This window comes from Pezoporus wallicus, unplaced genomic scaffold (assembly GCF_028554395.1).
Source record: "Pezoporus wallicus isolate ANWC-B61680 ecotype Strahan unplaced genomic scaffold, APGP_CSIRO_Pwel_v1 contig_8839, whole genome shotgun sequence".
NCBI lineage: Eukaryota > Metazoa > Chordata > Aves > Psittaciformes > Psittacidae > Pezoporus > Pezoporus wallicus.
This window is the reverse complement of record NW_026641258.1, coordinates 300,584-322,656: the sequence shown is the minus strand read 5'-3', so window position 1 is coordinate 322,656 and position 22,073 is coordinate 300,584. Positions and strand designations below refer to the sequence as shown.

The following is a 22,073-nucleotide window of genomic DNA, read 5'->3' as shown; positions in this document are numbered from 1 at the left end:
GCCGCTACTCATCACCTTGCCCCGCTTCTAGAACGTTCCCGCCTTGTCGCGGCGGCGGGGCGGGGCCAGGCCCCGGGGGGCGTGGCCTGGCGGGGAGTGGGGCGTGGCGTCGCGGTGAACAGGGCGGGCTGGAAGCTTCCAGTGCGCCGCGCGGCGGTTGGGCAGGGGAAGTGGGTGTGCGTGTGCGAGTGAGGCGTGTGCGCGGTGCCCCGCCATGGACGCGCGTAAACTGAGCGAGCTGCGGGCCTTCGTGCGGCTGTGCAAGCAGAACCCGGGCCTGCTGCACACCGAGGAGCTCGCCTTCCTCCGGGACTGGGTGGAGAGGTCGGTCACGGGCCGCGCTGCGCCTCCGTCAGAGGAGGCCGTGAGGGGACTGTGATGGCGGGGGGGGGAGGGATGGGTGGTCTTGCGCGGGACGCGGTGAGGAGAAGGGGGAGAGGAAGAGGAGGGTGCGTGTCTCAGTGGTGGGGGAGGGGTGGCACGTGTGCAGGGACTGGGGCGTGAGGTCGCCGCTGCGGGACTGGCCGGGTGCTGCTTGATGGGTGATTTACACCGCACCCGTTCCCATCCGTGTTACAGTCATTAAAGAGGTCTGTAATTGTTGTGTTTTCATAAGCTCTGTCTTTCCGCTGCAAAAACGTGCCCCCCGGCCGTCTCAGTCAGTGGCTCAGCTTTCCAGGCTGGAAGGCCCCAGAGTTATACTTAACCGAGCTAATTCTCGCATTATGCTGCAGAGTTGGCTAAGCGTGTCTTAAAAGGAGCTGAGTTTTGTGGGGAGGTGAGTGGCGCTGGTTTACATCCTGGTACCTGAAAGCATAAGTAACGCGCCAGTTTAATGCGTTGGAGTGGTTCCTGGTCAAACAGTGCTTTGTCCTTTGAAGTTTGATGTATCGGGTAGTTGAAATCTTGCTCCCCTGTGAGGCACTTCGGGCCTCTGCTGGTTTTGCTGCACGTAGGCTTTGTGCACCTGTGGCCTAGCCTGGCAGATGCTGCTTGATATAAAACCACCTTCGAGCTCCACCTTCAGCACCCAGAAGTACCAGGTTGGAAAGGCTGAGAGGCTTTGCTGCTGGGAGTCCACAGCACCCTTGTATTCACTAGGCGTACCCCTGCTTGGCATCTGTAGCCACAACCCTTGCTGCTTGGAGAACTGAGTAAGGAAAACTCATTGCAGATACACCTTTTATGAAAAGGGAAGTTAAAAAGTTTTTATCTAGTGACAGACTGGGGTTTGTTTTAGAGAGTTTGCTTTAAATTTTAATCTGAAAGTATTTTAACTGTACGTTCTGCTGTATAGTACTTGTAATTAGTTTAGTGAGGCTTTTTTAGTGTGTTTATGTAAGTAAGTACTTGTATCTCACAATACGTCATATGATGAAAATTACTACAAGGAGCTATTTAGGTTTTGGGTTTTTTTTACAGTGATATTTAAACTTCCATGCATCTGAATGTTAGCGTGGTTGTAAAACCACTCCTATTTAACTTCACTTGGTTTTGCAGTACTGAGAGTAGCTGCACGTATGCCTAGGGAGGAGGTACATACCTATTTGAGCCTACTACAGGTCTTTAGTTCCATTTGCTACTGTGTAAAAAACTTCAGTACCTAATCCTCCGTTACCTCCATTCTTGAGCAATTCTGAAGGTGTGAACAAAATATTTTGAGAGGGAGAAAAAGAGCACAATCTTATATTGATCAAAGAAAGTGTTAGGGAATGGAAAGGTGGTCATTGGATTTCTCATTTTCTCCATGTTAATGGAGAGGGCTCTAACTTGCAGATTAATTTTTAGTTTGTGTTTGGTTAATAGAAGGGTGCTTGTATTAAAGGTATAAACATGAGGGTTTGAATTGTGGAATTTTTGTTATTTTTTTCCCCATTCCATAATCTTCCCTGATTATATCAGAAGCTAAAAATTATTTCAAAGTAGAACCTCCTATAGCTCTCAACCTTTCTGGTTTTCCTTACATATTTGTTCTAAGTATTTGGGTAAGTTCTACCCTTGGGTATTTGGAGTGGTACCCAAATTACTTTTAATGTCAAAATGTTGGAAGTCTGGTGGGTTTCCCTCTGCCCTTCCATGATAGTGCTGCGTGCAGTAGGACTATTAAGTGCATTTATAGGGTTTTCTCATTCTTTGGAAACTGCTTGAAACTAAGCATGGCAATAAGCTGGAAATAAACTCAGCAAGTCTTACAGCTCTGTCAGGCTTACCTGTATTAATATGAAAGACATGGGTTTAGTTGCCAGGGTAATGTTGTGATTACAGAATAATGACTAAATGATACTGAAATCCATCATTAAAATTATCAGTTAAAATTCTGATAACTGGTTGTAGTTGTTTTTTTTTCCATAAAGATAACTATTCTAACTTAAATGATGCTAACTGCTAAATGTGAAACCAAAATGGGTTGGTTTATTCCTGATTAGTATTGCATCAGAAACCTTAAGCCTTACCTGGTTTTATGCACTTGTTAGCTTCTAACCTTTACTCTGACTAGCTGTTTTACTTAATTTCCATATAGATGTTCTCTGTATAGAAAGCGTTACACTAGTGTATGATTATGTTTGGAAAGTATTCTGACATCCCTTTTAATTATGCCTGCGTTTTCATAATTACACAAAAATACAAATAGTTTCACTTGAATTGTTATTTAATGAGTCATTAAAGGGAATATGTTTCAAATTGGTTTTGCAGTTGGGCAAAGAAACAATAGCAGTCCTTAAAAGTAAAGCACAGAATCCCTAATTAATGAACGGGGCTTTGTCCTCCCCCTTTTTGGGGGGTGATGTTGTTTTGTTCAAATAGATTTTGGCCCTTTGCAATTCAGAGTAATCCAGTTTCTCCCTAAGTTGATTTTGCTGTCAGTGATGAGAGTGGATGCAGATGTAACTGTTCTTCCAAAAAGTCATAAAAGCAGCACTTCTCATCACTGTGGTGAGTGGAAGTACAGAGTCATTGTTGCAATGGAATCCTGAGAGCTCCCAAGAGGAGTTACTGGAGTTGCACAACTCCGTTTTAGCACAAAGGTTTAATTTAGTTTTTTGTATGTGTGTGCTATTTATATGGCTCAGTACTTGCTTTTTCCTACAAGAGTCTCTCATATATCTGTGCCACTGAGGTTAAATACATTACTCTCTTTGTATATATCCTTGCTGTGCATTTAATCGTTGTAATCAACTACTGGTTAAAGGGATTTTAGAGTAACTTGCTTTTGAATTATTTTTGGGTTGCAGCTACTTTAAGTAGAGGATAACTGGATAGAAAAACATTTTAAAGAATTTGATTCCTGCATTGGAAGTTGGGAATTTTGCTGACCTTTTTGAGTTAAGAGGGTTCTCGGTCTTCTTCAAGTAAGCCAAGCTTTGAAAGTTACTGTTTGGGGGATGGCCGGGGGGAGAAAAAAATTGTTGCCAACAGCCATTAGATGGATCTTGTGAGCATTATGTTACCCTGGATATTGTTTGTCAGCACTACTAAAATGCTTCAGAATTTATAGTTATTTATAGCTTCCTTTGTGCAGGAGAAGTTCCAAGCCCTCTCTAGAGAGTCCTTATAGTCCTAGAGAAAACTTCGGGGTTTTTTGCATACTGGTAGAGAATTATGTGTGCTATTGCCAGCCTACAAGGGTAAAAATTCAGGAGGAAAAAGTTACTACATGTACTGTGTTTTGCCTAGCTCTGTAATGCTTTGTCTGATAAACACTGCTTTATCAGTTTTTTAGTTCTTGCAGTCTAAAAAGTAATGTCAACATTCCAGAGAAATCTGCATTTTTGAAATAGTTTCAGAACATGCTGGGTTTTGTAACTTGTGGTATATTTTCTTGACAGTTTATCCTTATAAACTAGAGGTAGTGTAGTGCTGTTTCCTTGCCCTTTTGCTGCAGGGCCTTCTGCCAGGACTTGTCACCTCCTTTTCCCTTTCCTATCTTTTCTCCCCCAGTTCATCCCTATCTCTGTCTTGTCTGACCCCATCCAGGTTTGTTTTCATCTCGTTTGGGGCCTGACTGTGAGACAGTGCTGTTGACAGGAAGACGGAAAAGAGCGGAGAATGGGACTGCTGCTGCAGCCTGTCTTAAGCTGTAGGGCCTCATCCTTAGGATGTAGTTTTATGCTGCACTAATTCTTGAGAGCAGATAGTCCTGCGCCCTTTCAGTTCCTCCTGCCCACTCCTCTGTCCACTGCCTTCTTTCCCCTGCATCACAACTAAGCGATTATTTTGTGCCCCAGGAAGGCAGTAGAGCCTGTTTTGTTGAGACATGTAGTTTTGTTTCCCTTTGGAGTGTGAATGGCCAGAGCAACTGAAAACATCTCAGTAGGTGGGAATGCAGGGCAGAGGATGGATGGGAATGGTAGTTCTTGTGGTAGCCTGCCATTAGGTGTGATTAGATGTTATATGAAACAGTTGGAGAATTCAGCCTGTGCTTATTTCTGGCTTCTAACCAAAGTTGATATAGTATAGAAGTTCATTCTATATTGAAAGAATGCTGACTATACAGAGAATGCTTCTTAACTTGTTGCTAAGGAAAGGCATAAGTATTGCAGTACGTAAGAGAAAAGGCATCAATTTTGTAATAGCGTTAACGTTTTAGGTCATGGTTCTCATGAATTGTTTGACCTCTGTTCCAAAATTCTAATTTTAGTAAGATCTATAAAAATAGTATTTAGTTTTGGCTTAAAATGTAAATGGTATTGCAAGAACAAAATCTGTTTGAGCCAGTGAGGCAAGTTTTCCTTGTGAGCGTGGGTGAGTGGGTGATGTTCATGAGTACAAGTCACAGTGGAGTTCTAGGTGAAAAAGTCAACAGAGTGTGCATTATGTTACACTGAGAAAAGCATGGTGGATGTGTGCTTTTTATTTGCTACAGCAGATTGGATCATCATGTCTTGTGTCACAACAAAAGCCAAGATTATCAGCAGGATTTGAGTATATAAAATACATGTCAATGTTTTGATAATCTGTTTTGTTTTTTCTCTTCTCTGTTTTGCTCAAAAGTATGGGAGGCACAATACCACCTGCTCCAGCCAATGCCTCCACAGAGGAGACGAGGAAGGTGAGATATGAAGAATTTACCATAGAAAAGTAACATTTAGACTCTGAAAAAATTACTGAGCAGGAGCAGGGAAAAAGTTGCTGTCAATTTTCATTTGAATAGGGTGGGTGAATCCACAAGGGTGAGTGAGTGTGACAGTTCAGGCTGAAGCCTGCCCATTGCATGTTGTAGATGACTTGTCACAGATGGCTCCCTAGTTTATTTCAAGTATTATCATGCTCCATTTCCCTAATCTTGAATGCCTGATGTTCTGTGCAGTGCAAATGCCAAACAAAATCTTGGTGTCTTTTTTTTATGTTCTTGCTGTTGGTGTATGCGTTTGTTCTGTAGTCATTAGTGGATTAAATTATAATCTTTGCATGAGAAGAAATATGAGTGAGCATGATGGGTAACAAACAGTTGAACTATCAACTTTTTAAGGCAATATTATAGAAGAGATTTTAATTTCTTTTTGTTCATTGTTTTAAGGGAGAGAATAAATCTAGCGTGTAGATATTTATAACAGGATTTTCCCCAAGCTGAAAATTCTTTTGAAAGAAGTAGCATTTTTGTTTTGATTTAACAAGAGTGGATGCTGGAATCACTGGCTGGTGGAGGGATTGTGTATTTAGTGAGTATAGTCTGTGACACTGAATAGGAAGACAAGCAGCTTATGTCTTGTGCTAAAGCAGGATGTGCCAAGTTACAGGATTCAGAGGAAATCAGTGATGTAGTTAGCTGACAGGAGAATATCTGAAAATAAAAACGTTCTCTATATAGTCTGTATATAAGTGACAAAGACCTCTGACCTTTGCAAATGGAAACAGTATTCTAGTCATTGACAACAGTTTATTGTTCACTGCTAAGGGACCTTGGCTTAATAGTAGTAGACAGAGTTTTTGATCCAGAGAATGCATGAGGGAAGGCAGAAAGATTGGAAGGGTTAGTTAGTAATCATTGCAAAACTGATTCTGAATTGGGTGTTATCTGGATTTTGGTTTTATTATTGAATTGCACAATTTGAAGAACAGGCTTTGCCAGTAATAGAAGTTCATGAGTGAAGATTTGGGCTCTGAGTTATTTGCATGCATGATAGGCTTAGTCTGAGAGGAGGAAAAAGAAGACTTGTACCTTTAAAATAGCTATAGAGCAGTATAATACTTTGAAGATTAGTTTTGGATTTTCTGATGTGTTGTTACTTATTAGAGTGGGACTACAGTATCAGTCAGAAATAACGTATGCTTACAAATACATTTCTCTTTCAGGGCAAAGCAGAGGAACAGCCAGAGGAGCCGGTTAAACCGCCTGAACCAGAAAGTGAAGAGAGTGACTTAGGTGTGGAAAATAGATTGCTTATCACATTTTACCAATTTATGCATGATTCTGGAAATCCTTTTTCTGTTTGTAGATGGAGCTTAATCTTAATTTTTGTTTTTCCTGTAGAAATTGACAATGATGGAGTGATTGAACCAGATAATGATGACCCACAAGAAATGGGAGATGAAAATGTGGAGGTAAGCACATGCTTTCCTACTGCCACAGACATGGAAAATATAGGGAGAAGTTTTGAGTTTAGTCAAGGATAGCAGCTGAGACGGCTTGAGTACTATATTAACTAGGTAGCCAGCTGTTGCTATGGCCCATTTCTTCCTAACACCCCCCCCCCCCCAGTTTACTGGCTTCAGAACCACAGTCTTATTTAAGGTTAGACTCCATCAGGAAGGTCAGTGGGGAAAATCAGGTCAGAAAACACACAAAAAATCTGGCAAAACACCCGTGAAAACTAGGTATGTAGAAACCTGCCATTATTTAACTCAAACTTTTGAGCATTTTCTAGCTAAAAATAATGGTGGGTTATGTCTCCAAGCTGAAAGCAAAGGATTTTTGCCTGTTTTATTTTATTTTTTGAACTATGATTTCAATGCAAATTAAGAACAAGATTCTGGATTCAGAAAACTAGCTCCCTTCCTTGGTGCTGTTGTAGCATGGTAATTCTGGCCTTGACTCTACAGCTTTTGGGGTTTGTGTGGTTTTTTGTTTTCTCTTCTTAGGTAACTGAAGAGATGATGGATCAAGCTAATGAGAAGAAGATTGAAGCAATAAATGCTCTTAGTGAAGGTGATAAATATTTTTTTTTGGTACATGTTCCAGGACACTAGGTTTTGTTCTTTTAAGAATGGAAGTAAATATCTTGAACCATTTTGAATGCTTTTGAGGGAAAGAAAACCTACGTCCTGTTGGATGCCCAAAACTTTCTAGAACGTGACAGCTGCTTTAAGTAGCTTTCAGAGCTTCCCAGTGTAGCTCTAATTTTGGGCAGGGGGGATGGACTATGAGCTACTGCAGTGACTTAATTACAGATTGATCTTTATAGTACTTCCCTGTGTATTATGAGTAGTGTCTCTAGTGGTTTATCTTGATGCAGTGAAAAGCTGTGTAATAGAGATGACTTCTTGTTTGATAGCATGCAAAGTTAAATGTACAAATCTAACTGGAAAAAGTCTCTTCTCTGTTTTAGCATGAATTTTGGACTTTGTACTGCAGTAACATAGCAAGAGGGAGAAACTGATTTTTTTTTTTCTTTTGTTGATAGTATTCCATTTAAGAAGTGCCTAGGGGTGTCACACCCTGTAAGACAGGTTTGGCAATTTTGATATAATTTCACTTGTGTGATGATTGAATCTGTATTGGTACTCAGGTGAACTTCAGAAGGCTGTTGACTTGTTCACAGATGCTATCAAGCTGAATCCTTGTTTGGCCATCTTGTATGCCAAGAGGGCAAGGTGAGTGATTTGTTTCTACCTGTTCTTTCCTTTTCCTTAAGGAGCCTAAATACAATGGCAACTTGAGGATCTGTGTAAACTTAAACCACATGAGGGAAAGAGAAAAGCAGACTTTGTGTTTTCTCTTATATGTGATTAACCAGATTTGCTGAAGCAGCTATATAAAGAATCTTGGTAATAGAATAAGTAACAGTGATGTTCCAGAATGCATTATGATAATATGGCTTTTAGTGTGTTGAATTAGGCACTTGTAAAATCTGAAGCTTGTTTGAGGATTAAGATGAAAATAGAAATCATGTCCTCCTCATTCACTATGGAGTAGATTTGTTTCTGTTGAATAGTCCTACGTTTGAACAGGACACACCTATTTCTCAAGCCATCCACCTTACTGCTAATTAAATATATTAGACTGCAGGTAATCCGTTGGGAACACTGTCAGATTTGATATGTAGTAGCCATAACTTCATAATGCCAATAATTCATTATAAGGTAGGAGTGTGAGGTGGGGGTGTTGTGTGTTTGGGAGATGAGGGGTTTTGTGGAGCCAGCGGCATTGCAGCATTGGAACGTCTCATTAGTGGTGTGTATCTCTGGGACAGTTTCCTGACATGTTGTTCACCTCCTGTTACTAGAAGAGAATGTGTGACTTCATGCTTGCTCTATACCTAGCCTTCATAATGAAGTTACAGGCTGATAAATTGTTTTCAAGTAGATGTGGAAGAACAGAACTTCTCACTTGAGTTATCTTGACTATCAAATCTTTTTTTCAGGAATGTGGTGTTGTTTTGTTTTTTTCTTTTTTGTTGTTTTTTTTTGTTGTTGTTTTGTTTGCTTGTTTTTGGTGGTTTTTTTTTTTCCTTTAGAAATCTTTTAATTTGAAATACCTAAGCCTCCTATAATGCCCTACTAGTTAACCTGATATGCTTGTGTAATGTGAAAGTTGCAGTTATTTCACTTTGCTGACAAAAGATTGGGACTACCTTTTGGGTTCGCCTTTTGTTTTGCCTCTGTTGATTTTGATGACTCGTATCCTATCTCCTTTTGTAGTTCCTGATAATGATAGCTGTTGATCCTTGTAGGCTGTATGATAACTCATACTTTCCTTCTCTTGCTGTTTTAAGGATTATAATATGGCATGCATAACATTACTGTTCTGTTCAAATTGCTAGTTCCTATTGCCTGTAGATGCCAGATACCATGGAATTGAATTATCCTTTGCATTTTATATCTGTTCCTTGTGCACTAAAGTTATTCTTGCTGGCAAGGCTTGAGTGTAAACAATGAATTCTTTTGCATCTTGCTAATGATTCCCCTACAGTGGCAGAGATGGAACTAAATTTCAGTGACTTCATTATCACTATGAAATCTTTTTGAACTCGGCTCTTCTCTCATTAGTTTGCCTGTTAGTCACACAGAATTATTTCCAGCTTAAGTTAGTAACCTGGTATTTTAGTATGTATAATAAATGTTCTTGTTCTGACAGTGTTTTTGTGAAGCTGCAGAAGCCAAATGCTGCCATCAGAGATTGTGACAGAGCCATCAAGATTAATCCCGACTCGGCACAGACATACAAATGGAGGGGAAAAGCACATAGGTAATGAACTGCACATATACTTGATTCTCTCTTTGCTTACTTGGTGAACAGTTTTGTTTATGCATTCTCTCCTTCTCTTATGTCTCTCTCTGTCTCTTACCTGAGAGCAGTAGCCATAAGCCAGGAAACCACTGTGCTGAGTGTATGGCTTATAGGGAAGAAAGGATGATGGGGATTTATTGATGGCAATTTATGAGTAGTCCTGTTGGCCCTGTCATCTTTTTCTGTCTCCTTTTTTTTCTTGGCATACATTCTAAGGCATTATTGCTCTTCTGAATAGCATTTGCTAATTACTTGCTGAAGATTGAGTTCTAGGACTGTGGGGTTTGTGTGGAGTTCTTTTGTTTTCACTTGGTTCTATTTTTATGTATTAGACTTAAACATTTCTCTGCTTCCTTTATTCCATTAGATCATAGAGCTCTTATACACAGTAAAATGAGATTAAACTGTCTAGTTATTAATAGAAGCAGTTGTTGCAAGCAGTGTAATTAACTAAAATGAGATTAGCCCATTGTGTATCCTCCCCAGTTATGTTTAAACTTTTAAAAAACTCACAATACATCAGTAAAAAAAAAATAGACACTTATGGCATGTCTAGAAGTGGAAGGAGTAAATGCTAAAAAACTGCCCCTTCTTTAAAAAGGGGTATTTTAAACATTCTTCAGAGAGAAGTTTGTTAATGTCTACAGTTTAATAAAAGTCATGGAGCCTAATAGTGAGAAGACTGGAGCGTAGTTTGTGTGAACACCTCTTTCTGCAAGCAGAAGTGCTTAGACCATTTAGGAATACCATCATTTGCCTAAATTTATTATCAGACTATAAATGAAAAGTTTGTAAGTATGCACAGTAGCTTGTATGACCTCTTTGGCGTAGACATGGTGCATCCAGTTAGCTAGGATGTTTGAGTGCTGAGTAGAGAGAGTCCACGTAAGCTTGAGATAGTGCTGTAGACTTGTACAGAACGCTGCATATGTAGTTTTATACTGAGCACCTAATGCTGCAGAGTATCTTTATTGACGTGTTTCACCTGGTTAGGGTACTTTCTCCCTGTTAGACCCTTCTTGTTTATGGCAGGCAAGGACATTAGCTGATGGGGGAGTTTTTTCCTCATTGTTACTTCAAGCGAAAGTCATTGGTAAAAAGTTAAGGGTATGAAGCAAGCAAGTATCCTCTTAATGCCATTGTAGTGTACTGATTATAGAAAGTACCCTGATTGTTGGATGTTAAACTTCTGTAAGTCTGTATAACTGCAGGTAAAAACACTGAATACTGCATGGTTATAAGTATTTTGAAGAACTGTAAGAGTTAAGTTTGCTTTTTCCTTCTGAGTGTTGGTGTTTTCTGAATTTCAGACTGTTGGGTCACTGGGAGGAGGCTGCTCATGATCTTGCATTAGCTTGTAAACTGGATTATGATGAAGATGCGAGTGCCATGCTGAAGGAGGTGCAACCAAAAGTAAGTGGGGAGCACAATGGAGGTCCATCCTCTCTTTTTGTTTGACATTTCTGCCTTCAGATTCTTGCATTGTCTTGTGGGAATGTGTTCATGTGTCATCTGACACTTCAGACCGAGTTATACATATTTGTCTTCAATCATTGCTGTTTATGGCTATGTGTAGAAAAGTTGAGTTTCTGGGGCTGGGCAGGTAACCAAACTATGAAATAATGCATTCCCTTTTAAAAACCTTACAGAAGAATCTGAAGCAGTTAAGTGCCGGGCTAGATTGTAGAAGCTAGACTGAAGACATGCAGAAGAACAAGAGAACACTGATAATGGATTTTTATTTATTTATTTATTTTAAAGCTACTTCTAATGGACCAAAGTTTCACCCTAAACATGTTTTACAAAGGAAGGGTTCCCTGCTGTGATTTGTACTTTTATTAGTCTGCCTCCTGAGGGCAGTATAATCTGTGTAAGACTTGTTTTCAGCTTTACTCAGGTGCTTGACCCCAGCGTTCTTCTAAGGAAGAACTTTTGTGTAACAAATATAATAAGATTGTTGATAGCAGGCTTTCTTTCTCATCTGCTTTGCATTTTCCTTTAAAGTGGCTGATACACGACAGATTGCAGGTGTTGCATTGTATTTGGTTTACAAGGCAGGGTTGGGGGAAGGCAGAGACTGCAGGGCTGCCTTCTTGTAAGAAGAAACATGGGGATGCCTCTGTGTCAAGCAGCTGATTCCAGCTGTCTCCAAAACGAGACCACAGAGATGATAGGCTGGAGATGTGTGTGAAATGTTGGTATTGTATTGTAACAGGCTCAGAAAATTGCAGAACATCGCCGAAAATATGAACGGAAGCGTGAGGAAAAGGAAATCAAGGAAAGAATGGAAAGAGTGAAGAAGGCACGGGAGGAGCATGAAAGAGCACAAAGGGTGAATACTTAGGCTTTAATATTTGTTAATCATTTGGAGAATGTAATAATTATTTTGGTTCAGTTATTTTGCTTAAAATGAACTGCAGAGGATAATTGCTTTCCTTGGTGTTAAATACTGCAGAGAGTCTATTTCTGTTTTGGTTACTTGACCAGTATTGGAATCCAGAGAAGAGGGCATTGTGCTGCTTTTATTGCTTATGACAGAACTAGACTCTGGAATCTCTACTAATGCTGTATTTCAAGAAGTCAGTTATTGTATGACTAAACTGGAGTAATTATCACTTAAAGTACTTATGTCCCCCAAAGTCTGAGATTTTAAATTCAGGATAATGCTTCTCTTCCTCATTTCTTGACACATTTTGCTTGCCTTTTCTTTGTACTATACTGATGTATTTTAGTATGTTGGGGGCGGGAGTTCTAAAAATGTAAGTTGAAGAGCTAAAACAAATCATGCAGTTTATATTCAGTAAAAACATACTAAAGTAAGAGTAGACATGGCTATTTCTTGTCAGTGGTTTTTCACATAGTGAAGTGTTTTGTTTATTGGATTATCTACCTGTCTGAAATGGTCTCGGCTGGTTTTCTTTTTATCTCCTAAAGCCAGTTGAGCAGTAGAAAGCAGGCTGCACTTGTGTTGCTTTGTGTGGAATGATGTGCTTTCATCTGCAGGAGGAAGAAGCAAGACGACAGGCAGGAGGAGCTCAGTTTGGTGGCTTTCCAGGTGGCTTCCCAGGTATTTTATTTTTAAGCACCAATATTTGAGGCAGAAGTGACTGTTGTTTCCATGTGGAATATTATAATCACAGTTTTGATAGCATTTGTCCTCAAAACAGAGAGAAAAGTATTTTGTGAAGTTTAGAACTTGTCTACAAATAAGTCTTTGAGCACTAGCGGGAAGAGGGATTGGATTCTTAAAGAGGATTATTGCTGGGTAGCAAGTAGAGGGAAGACAGAAATCAATAATGATGGATAACAGAATTACAGGATTTAAGCAAGAAAAAAACAGAAGTGCAGTATTTGCTTGATAATATGTGCTGAAAAACTAGTATAAAAATATTTTCTAAATCACCCCAGGTGCCTTGGACCCATTCTGCTGAAGAACTGTAGTGTTAAAATTGAAAATTCAAATGGTCAGGAAATTTGTGCTGTTTACAAGCTGTTGTTGAACAGAATAGTTTCTCAAAGGAGTTAGTGCAGTTCAGCTTACAGAAAAGCTGGCCTTGAACAGTTGAAAAAAAATAATCAGGCTTTCCATGTTATTTTGGGGCACAATAAATTGGGGAGAAATAATAGTAAATACTAATGCTCTTGAAGATTGAGATGTAGTTGAGGTAGGCTGTGTGCATGCTCCAACCAGATCAGCCACCAAATAGAGATCATTATGTAGCCTGCTCAGTACAGCTGGGGTAGCTGCTGATTAGGGATTCAAAAACAGAATTTAGCTTCAGGTGTCTTGTTTCTTTGGAAGTGTAATTTTTTCAAACTTGAAGTTGCCACCAGACTTGGAATGTGTCTTGGACATACCACTACTGATCTGTTTTTGTCCTGAGTGGTTCATCCCAGGCATTCAAACTCATGTTCCTGAGCTTGAGACCTACCTGATTTAAATTCACCAGAAAAAAAAAAATGCATCTGTGTACAAGGTGCTGGAACACTTGTGGCAAGGCTCCTACTCAATTCCATAAAAAACTTGGATGAAATAAGATGTAGGTCCTCACAGAAAGAGGAGGTGAAGCCTCTGCTTTCCATTCAGTGGACCAGCTGTAACCTTAGGGAAGACATGGCTTTAGAGGTGTGGCAAAGGAAGTATCTTGGTCTTTCTCAGTGACCTTCCTGTATAGTTGAATTCACTGTTTTTAATCATGCATTCTTCTTGTCTTGGGTTTTCAGGTGGGTTTCCTGGGGCTATGCCTGGAGGCATGCCAGGAATGGCAGGTATGCCTGGTGTCAATGAGATTCTCAGTGATCCAGAAGTCCTTGCTGCCATGCAGGTGAGTATTAGCTAAAATCAAAGCTAAATGTTCTGAATGAGGGAAGAACAGCACCTGTGAGCTAAGAAAAGGAAGAAAGATGTGACCTGGATAGCACAGTGGGATACTTGCTTATTTCTGTTGTGAAATTCCGTGTGTGTGTGTGGCACCAGACTGTCTGGAATCAATGTTAGCCGTTTTTCAAACTTAATTAAAGATGCCTCCCTTTGCCACTGAGTACTTGTCTACGATAGGCAAAACTATGTTTTATAGAGGTCTTTAATTTATTTGGAGTATCTTGAATGGTTATTTTCCACGTGGTCCTTATTTTCTACTCGCTCCTTTTTTGAATGCCCAAACAGAAAACTATTGTTAATACTGTTGCAACACAATATATTGCAATAATACTGAGAGGAGAATTGCTTTTCTCTTAGGGGATTAAGTGTTTGGATTTTGCCAGAGGCAAAGTAGTATCAGAATAGTTCTGCTTCTGGCACTTTCTAAATTTATGTTTAGAAAGCTTACTTCCCCTGTGGGCTTGCTTAATTGCTCAGTTAATTAATTATTCAGTGTCATGACTTCTTCACAAGCATTTCAGCAGATTAAATAGAACATATCTGACAGCATCAATTTTAGGGGCAGGTGGGCTAGGAAAAATCTGAACTATACATTTATATTTGCGTACTAATATGACCACATATGAAGGCGTTTTGTTACTTTTTCTGTATTGCTATGTTCAAACTAGAGTTACATGTTGTTCTTGGCTTATTGAATGTATATGATCCCCATCTAAATAAAAGCATCACAAGGGACCCTTATTTGGTATGGCCTAAAATAAAAACCAGGCATCACTTCCCATACGAAAATTCCAGGGTTCCCCTAATGTTTGATGGTGTTTGGAAACATGCCTACTTAGGCTGCCACAGTCAGCGATGTTGCTTTGCATGCAGACCATCCCCAGAAAAAGCCTATGACTTGTAGTTGTTACCTGGCTAACTTATGCTGTAATAAAAGAGTTTGAAATTAGAGTTGCTGAAACAAAGCTTTGAGGTGCATCTAAGTATTAAGTAGTTGCTGTTTGCCTTTAAGAAGATTTCATTGCATGCTGATTTTATATAGATGTATACATGTATACCCCTAGATATTGTAGGAGTCTTGCAAGAATGTGTGTTGACAGTGTTTTCTGATATTGCAGGCTTTAACGTGTAGAAGCTGCCAGTGCAGCCTTAACTCTCAGCTTCACACGTAGATATGATTTATGCAGCATTTCACCTTTTTGCACTGCCACCTTTTCCTAAAATGTCCAACAGACTATGGTCTGGCCCTCTCTGAATTGGCAGTGTATGCTCTAGTCTTAAAAGACAGCAGCTGCTACTGCTTGGCTTCTGTTTAGTGTTTTGGAAATCTGCCGTGAGCCACCTTATTTTCATAAGGAGTGATGTGCAAGATGAACTTACGGATTCCTTATTTGACATGCGGTCAAATGGTAGACCCAGACTTCCACTAAAATGTGTTAACTTGGGAAGAAGAGTGATAACTTTTCCCTCTAGGGTATTTTTCATCTTGCAACTAAAGACTAAAGCATTAGGAAAAAATGTTTTGCCAATGCCATTTATACAGTGGTTCCCGTTCCACCTTATATGCTAGTTATTTACCTATGGAAATGTTGGTATCTTCAGCCTTAAACTTTATTCTGATAATATTGCTCATCAATGTCTAACAGATCCAGGGCTTCACATCTTTATAAACACAGTGTAAGATGGAGGGCTTCCAGGGAGTTGCACAAATACAGAATAATTTACTTGCTGTGAATTCTTAGGACCATAAAATCAAATATTTAAGATTCATTTAGGTGTAGTTTGACACAAACCAGTAACTAAGCTTAGTCAGCTTTTTGTTCTGGATTGATATACAGGTGAAAACATTAACAGCATGACATGATCTTTATAGTGATGTTCCCTGTTTTGAAATAGGCAATTCAGAAAGTTTGAGGCTGTGAAATTTTTATTCTTTGCATAAGAATCCTGTAAAGTGGAGAAAATATCTAATACCTGTTCTGAACTAAAGCATCCTGTTCTGTCTAGACTTTGCAGCTTCCCTTTTGTGAGGGAGACAAAACACTTGTAAACCCTTCTCACAACAGACTGGACTCTTGGCTCCCAACATGTATAAAACATGGCAGAACTACGTGGGTGATTTTAGTGGAGCCCACACCTACCAAATGCAGTTTTGGAACTGACTTGTTAAACAGCTTTTGTCTGTGTCTGATGCTGGAGTAGATGCAGCATGGTGTTATTGAAGCACAGGCAGCTCTGAGGACACCAGCTGATTTTCAATGGTTTCCAAAGAATGTATCTGCAGTAGCAGTGGGCTAGAAGTCTAGGGAAGATTGTATTTTTCAGTGAAACTACATTAATGTGCTGGAAAGAACAGTAGATGAAATTACAGCTAATGCAGATGATTTGTATCAGACATAATAAATTGCTTTCAGTTTAGCTCAATTGAAAAAAAAAACTTGAATCTTTGCAGAAGTTGCTTGTATCAGCAGCATTTTTCCAGGCTGAGATGAAAATTGGTCTATACAGATTTATTAAAGGGCACTGTTCAAAGTAAGCACATATAAAATGAGTAAAACCAGTTCTAGTTCAATAGGGGCGAAAGGTACACTAGAAGTACAGAAAAAAGGTATTAATGCTTCTCATGCTAAATAGAGAATATAAAGTTGTTGGGTTTTTTGACCACTGATTTTAATGTATGTGTGAACTTATTATCAACTGCACCACGGAAGTGTGAGAAAAAACAAAGTTCTCTTCCATTTCTCAGAGGAGGTGGGAAATGACTGAGAATCCTCTGCATTTTTAAAAGCCAAACATTGCCACATCAGCTGCTCATAGTCCAGGTTAAATTTTCTGCTGTTAGAAGGAAAACTGGTTAAAGGGAACAGTAGCAGCTGTTGCTTAGTGGAGGGTCATCCTATCATGCATGCTACACACATAGAACTCCTCCCTCCTTCAAAACGCATCTGAAAATGCTTGAATAGAAGTAATCCAGTAGGTGTGGCTGTGTTTGAATGTTCCTGTTTTGGGGAAGAAGAACTCTTACCTTATTCCCCTTCTCATACATTGAGCTATTACTGTAACATGTTCAGTAGCGTTTACTGATGCAGTGTTAACAACACACACTATATCGTTGGGCTCTCTTTAGAGACTTTTTGCCCAGAACTCTTGTCTCGTCATGTTAAGAGCTCAGCAAGACTAGATTTGTGTTGGAACCACATAACTTTTGTAGACTTGTTCTGTAAATGCCCTAATTTTTTTCTTTTTGTCCTGTAGGATCCAGAAGTTATGGCTGCATTCCAAGATGTTGCCCAGAATCCAGCAAATATGTCCAAGTACCAGAACAATCCCAAGGTCATGAATCTCATCAGTAAATTGTCTGCCAAATTTGGCAGTAAACCATAAAATCCCTGGTTCTTAAAAATCATATCTGAATGGGAAGGATTGGATTTGGCTAACCATTGTTGCAATAAAACAAACCATGGTACCTCTGATCCTCTTAAGAAGAGAAACGGGGTGTTTTAAGGAGAACTGTTCTATGTCCCCAAGTGTTGACTTTATTCAGTGGTTGGTTTATGGCACCCAAACTACATTCACATGATCTAGTTTCAACCATCTCTCCTTACCCAAGAGTTACAAGCTTTTCCCAAGTATTACAGTCAGTTTCCTTTGAATGAACACTTCTGTAAGAAATCATAATACTCCAGGAGTGCAAGATAAAAACCTACTGTTGTGTTGGTTTGGATTTCTTTTTTTTTTTTTTTTTTTTTAATTTTTAATTATTCTCAGTGAGCAAAGAGGAAGGAACTTTAAGGAACTTTAACAGTTAAAGTCTGTCTTAATCTCTTTGGGACAGAAGAGTTGGCCTAGTCACAGTTAGCAAAGGTGGGACAAATCTGAAAAAATAACTGGATGAAGGAATTGTCTGCAATCTAAGTCCTTTATATTTTCTAAGTGGGTGACTGACTTTATATAGTTATTAAAGTTATCAGTATAACCATGCAAGCTAGTTACACACTGGAACTTCTGGCAGTACTGCAAATAATGTAATATTTTGATCACCAAAACTGTGCAACAAAGGTACAGTCCTGTCCTTTATACAACTTGGCATGAAGTACATATTGCAGAGGCCACAGAGGTTTTGTTACTTGTTCAGTTGTTGTCCAGCACCTTTATGTAATGTATTTACCAGCCTGGGTATGGGAGAGCAGCTCACAAAAGTGCTTCTGCTCTTGTCTGTTCCCAGTTGTCAGGTCCTCCACTGGTTGCACTCCCCCTTCCTTGGGGCCGTGCTTACCAGGTTTCACCTATTTGGAAATTTTAGGGAAGGAATCATGTTCCCATCACTACCTCTGTCCCGCTAAGCTCAAGCCATCCAGAACATGTAAATGCAGAGTTATAAATCAGTGCAGGGGAGAATCCCCGACAAAATTGCAGCTCTGAGTTTGAGTCCTTACAAGCTTACTGATTAAAATTTCTTGGCCGAAGTCCTGCTGTCTCTTTAGAGGTGATGACTCTTCTTTCACTGCATACTGTAGTCTTCCATTTTTCTTGTATCCTTTTCTTTAACAAACAACAAACCAACAAAAAAACCCACAAAAAAATCCCAAGAAACCAAACGCTTGTCATGGTTTCATAGTTGTATGTTTTTGAGCTTGTGATATGGAGGAAAAGGTGAGGCTAATTAGAGGAGACAGAAGGTTGTTCTAACACTTGCGGATTAACAGCATGGGTATCTTTGGAGCGGTGTCTGTGCTGATGATGTTCAGTTCATTTGTCTACCAGTAAAGACAGTTGTTGCTTCTGTTTGTCTTAGCTAAAGCATGATGTTTCTGTGTAAAAAAGACCAGTTACCTGTTCATCCCTTAAGACTCAATGTTTGTGTTACTTTTTTGTAATTCTATATCTTAAGCCATAACTAAGGTTACCAGTTCAAAATAAATCTGGATTGGTGTAGGAACTCAACTCCAGTTGCAAAAAATAAATCCCCAAATGCTTTTTCTCATACTAATGACCCTGCAGAATGAAATGTGAATCTTTTTGCTTAAGAAATATAGTTCTGAATACTTCTCTTAGCCTTTAAAAAATAAAGTATGGTTTTGAAAAAGCTTTTTGGGTTTCTGTAACTTTCTGATAAAACCTATTTTGCTTAAATGTGGAAGTGCTTTAATTAAACTGTATATTTAACTTGTGGTTTAATAGGAACTAAATGCGTAAGGGCTTGTCTTCATGACAAAATGAACTCCAGTTACGATTGAGTGTTGCTGTGTGCCTGGCTTTTGGATCTGCTGTTCCCAAGAGGAGATACTTGAAGTAGGTCACCCCTCAGTATAGGCAGAAGCTCAGCTTTGTCATTAAGGCTGGTGCAGATGGGCTGTGCATGAATCAAGAGTATCTTGAATATAGTTTTATTCCCCATAGTTTCCTGTTAATCCATCCTAGCTGTTTGTGTGTGTCTACCCATGACTAGTCAAAAGTATGGTTACTCCTAGCTAGTAGAAATGATCATATCTGTGTCCTGGCTGCTGTTATTCAAAGCCGACTGCCTCAGGATTGTCCCTCATTTTGGTGTTAGCATGAGTAATCTAGCCAACTTCTTGTCTTTTGGGAATGCACATACAAAGACTCCCTTGGTGTGTGTGTGTGGTTTTTTTAATGTTACCCAGTAAATTAATTGAGATGGCTGGACCTCATCTCAGTTCCCCAAGTTGGCATGTGGACATCTAAGCAGCCAAACTGGTTTGAATAGAAATGCACATGGGGAAAGTTAACTGTACAGGAGGTGAGCAAAAATAAGTTTCAAATGTGGGATATAAGTGGCTATGCTGAAGTTCTTATTTTCATTGTTTGCTTCAGTATTTACTGGCAGCTCCTTCAGGCTGTTTGCTTCCATTGCAGCAGAGTGTAGGGGTAGTTCTTGCAAGTACAGTGGCAATAACTGGCTCAGCTGACAAATTGACTCTCGTGTATGAATGGTTCAGCTAGCATGGTGCAATGTCAGACATGCTAATCCAGGCTCAGGGATGGCTGGTGGATCTATGCTATGGAGCAACAACAAAATTCAGGTGACTGGGCTACAAGTTGTTGTCAACCTTGGGAATCAGAGCTTAGGTAAGTCGTACTCTCCTCCTGTGGTACTCACAAACAGGAACTTTATGTGAGACAAACCTTCCTTCACCCGCAGTGACTGGAGGTCCTACTAAACATAAATATTGGGAATTTTCCTGCACATCTGAATCTTGGCAACGAACTAAATTGAGATGTTACCCTGTAATCTTGCTGATGAAATGTTACTGCTGTACCTATCTGATGTACAAATAGGCTTTTGAAATGTATATTCTAGATGGATGGTCTCAGACAAGCTTGAGATCTTGTCAATAAATAAATATATTTGCAGAATGTGTTATGACTCTTTTTGTTAAGTAAGTGGGTAACAATCTTTGGCACCTTTGGTGTTGCACGTATTTACTAAACCCAGGATTGTCTTTTAGTGTACAAATGTGACAGTGGCTACAAGGAATAGAAGTTCCTAGTACATGTAAATAAATTAGATACAAAAGATTACAAGATTGGGAGTAGCAGTTTATCTTGGAATTTCTTCTGGAAGTACAGCAGCTGAAGCAGTCTGATGGTAAGCATAATTGGTATAGGTATAAAGGTATTTAGAAAGACGGGGTACTTACTACTCAACTATAAAGTTAAGTAAAAAGGAGGAGAGGTCTAGACCAGTTAATAGTGAAGGGAATCCAGTTATTGCAACCTTTTAGTTTTATAAATCTCATGTTCTCACTCTAGAGGATAAGTTTCTAGAAATGAGTTGGCTTGCATTTTGCATTTCAGAAAGAAAAGTGTCATAGCAGAAAATCAGAGCAGTTCATGTAACCACTGGTGTGCAGTGTTCAATAAAATTACCTTTTTAAATAGACTGAAGGTACAAATTGTTAGGAAGTCATCACAATTAGTTGAAAAAAAATCAAGGTATTACATTGAGAATGAGGTTCCTGAGCGGCTGACACTGGCATTGGCTCTCATTAGAAAAAATTCATGCTGAAGCTCAGCTGCTAGTGTTTGGGGAAAAAAAAAAAGCAGAAGCTGCCACCTGTGCTTTCTTATTTCAGGTTTTAAAAAACAGATCTAAAAAATGGCTTATTGCTAGCAGTTTATGAGGAAAAATGAACACAGATGTTCTAAAGGAAGATCACCGTGGCTTTTTTGTTGTTATCCTACAGTATGGAAAAGTACTTGAGGAAAAAAAAAAATAAATTCAGAAGCTATTTTGTAATCCATGATATTGTTTCCTTAGTCTGTTGTGTGAAAACTTTCCAAACCAGAATATAAATCAAACTGGAATGAATTACTAGCCTTTTCAGGGAAAACAAAAGACCACAAAAATAGGCAATTAGAACAGATGTTAGATTTTTATCAAGTAAAAAACCCAAGCGAACAGAACAGAGCAAGGCACTGAAATTTGTGCTCGACAATTACTTAGTCTGTAAAAGTGAAGGTGGCTATGGAAAATTTGGTCTAAACTAGGAAAGTGGTTGAACAAGTAGTGTAATAGGAGATTAATAATGGCAAATGCAAGTAACTTCCATTGAAAAGCATTTCAATCTCTGATGTCCCTAAGCCTAGATGAAGCGTGTAGGGAAGACTCAGCAGCATCCCAGAGGCTCAGTCAGAATCTCTTCAGGCAAAGCACACACATGCATACATACATAGGAAATGGGATTTTTAATATGTTTGTGATTACAAGGCTTTCTTCTAGAGCAGGCTAGTCTTTCCATGGTCTTATACTTCAGCCTGATCTTGCCCTGTTTGCGTGATCAAACGCTGCACTATGTCATGGATTCAAACTGTCAGCACATGCAGTCTCATTTGTTAATCTCTAGTTGCTTTCATCTGGATGTACTGGGAGTATGATCCAGTTTATCAACCTTTTCTGAAAGATAAAGTTTTGCAACAGATTCAGAAATGCTTCTGAAAGTTGTCATTAAATCTGTCCTAACATGTTTCCACTCTAATGAATCAAATTTCTAAGCAAAAAAAAAGGAGACATGTTTTTTTTTTGTTGTTTTTATTTTTTGGGGGTGGGGGGTGGGGCAGGGGGGTTGGTAAATTAATGTTAGAATAAGGAGAGCACTAGGGTAAAGTTTGTTTAAGTTCAGAGTTCATTCTTTATTTGCTAAGGTAAGACACAGTGCCCAGGCAGTAAGTCTGACTTCTGGACTAACTTACTTTGTCATGAATTAGAAGTAAAGGTGGGGG

At 39.3% G+C, this 22,073-nt stretch overlaps 1 protein-coding gene across 1 annotated transcript; it reads left to right on the top strand.

Annotated features, from left to right (window-relative positions):
• The first annotated feature begins 178 nt into the window (after positions 1-178).
• On the top strand, positions 179-18,917 carry ST13 (ST13 Hsp70 interacting protein). Its single transcript, XM_057422798.1, has 12 exons — positions 179-324; positions 4,993-5,050; positions 6,295-6,364; positions 6,473-6,543; positions 7,081-7,147; positions 7,728-7,812; positions 9,296-9,406; positions 10,759-10,861; positions 11,664-11,780; positions 12,452-12,515; positions 13,673-13,773; positions 17,085-18,917. Exons 1-12 carry the CDS (start codon positions 215-217, stop codon positions 17,211-17,213), a joined length of 1,086 nt encoding a protein of 361 aa, XP_057278781.1. The 5' UTR covers positions 179-214; the 3' UTR covers positions 17,214-18,917.
• The last annotated feature ends 3,156 nt before the right edge of the window (positions 18,918-22,073 follow it).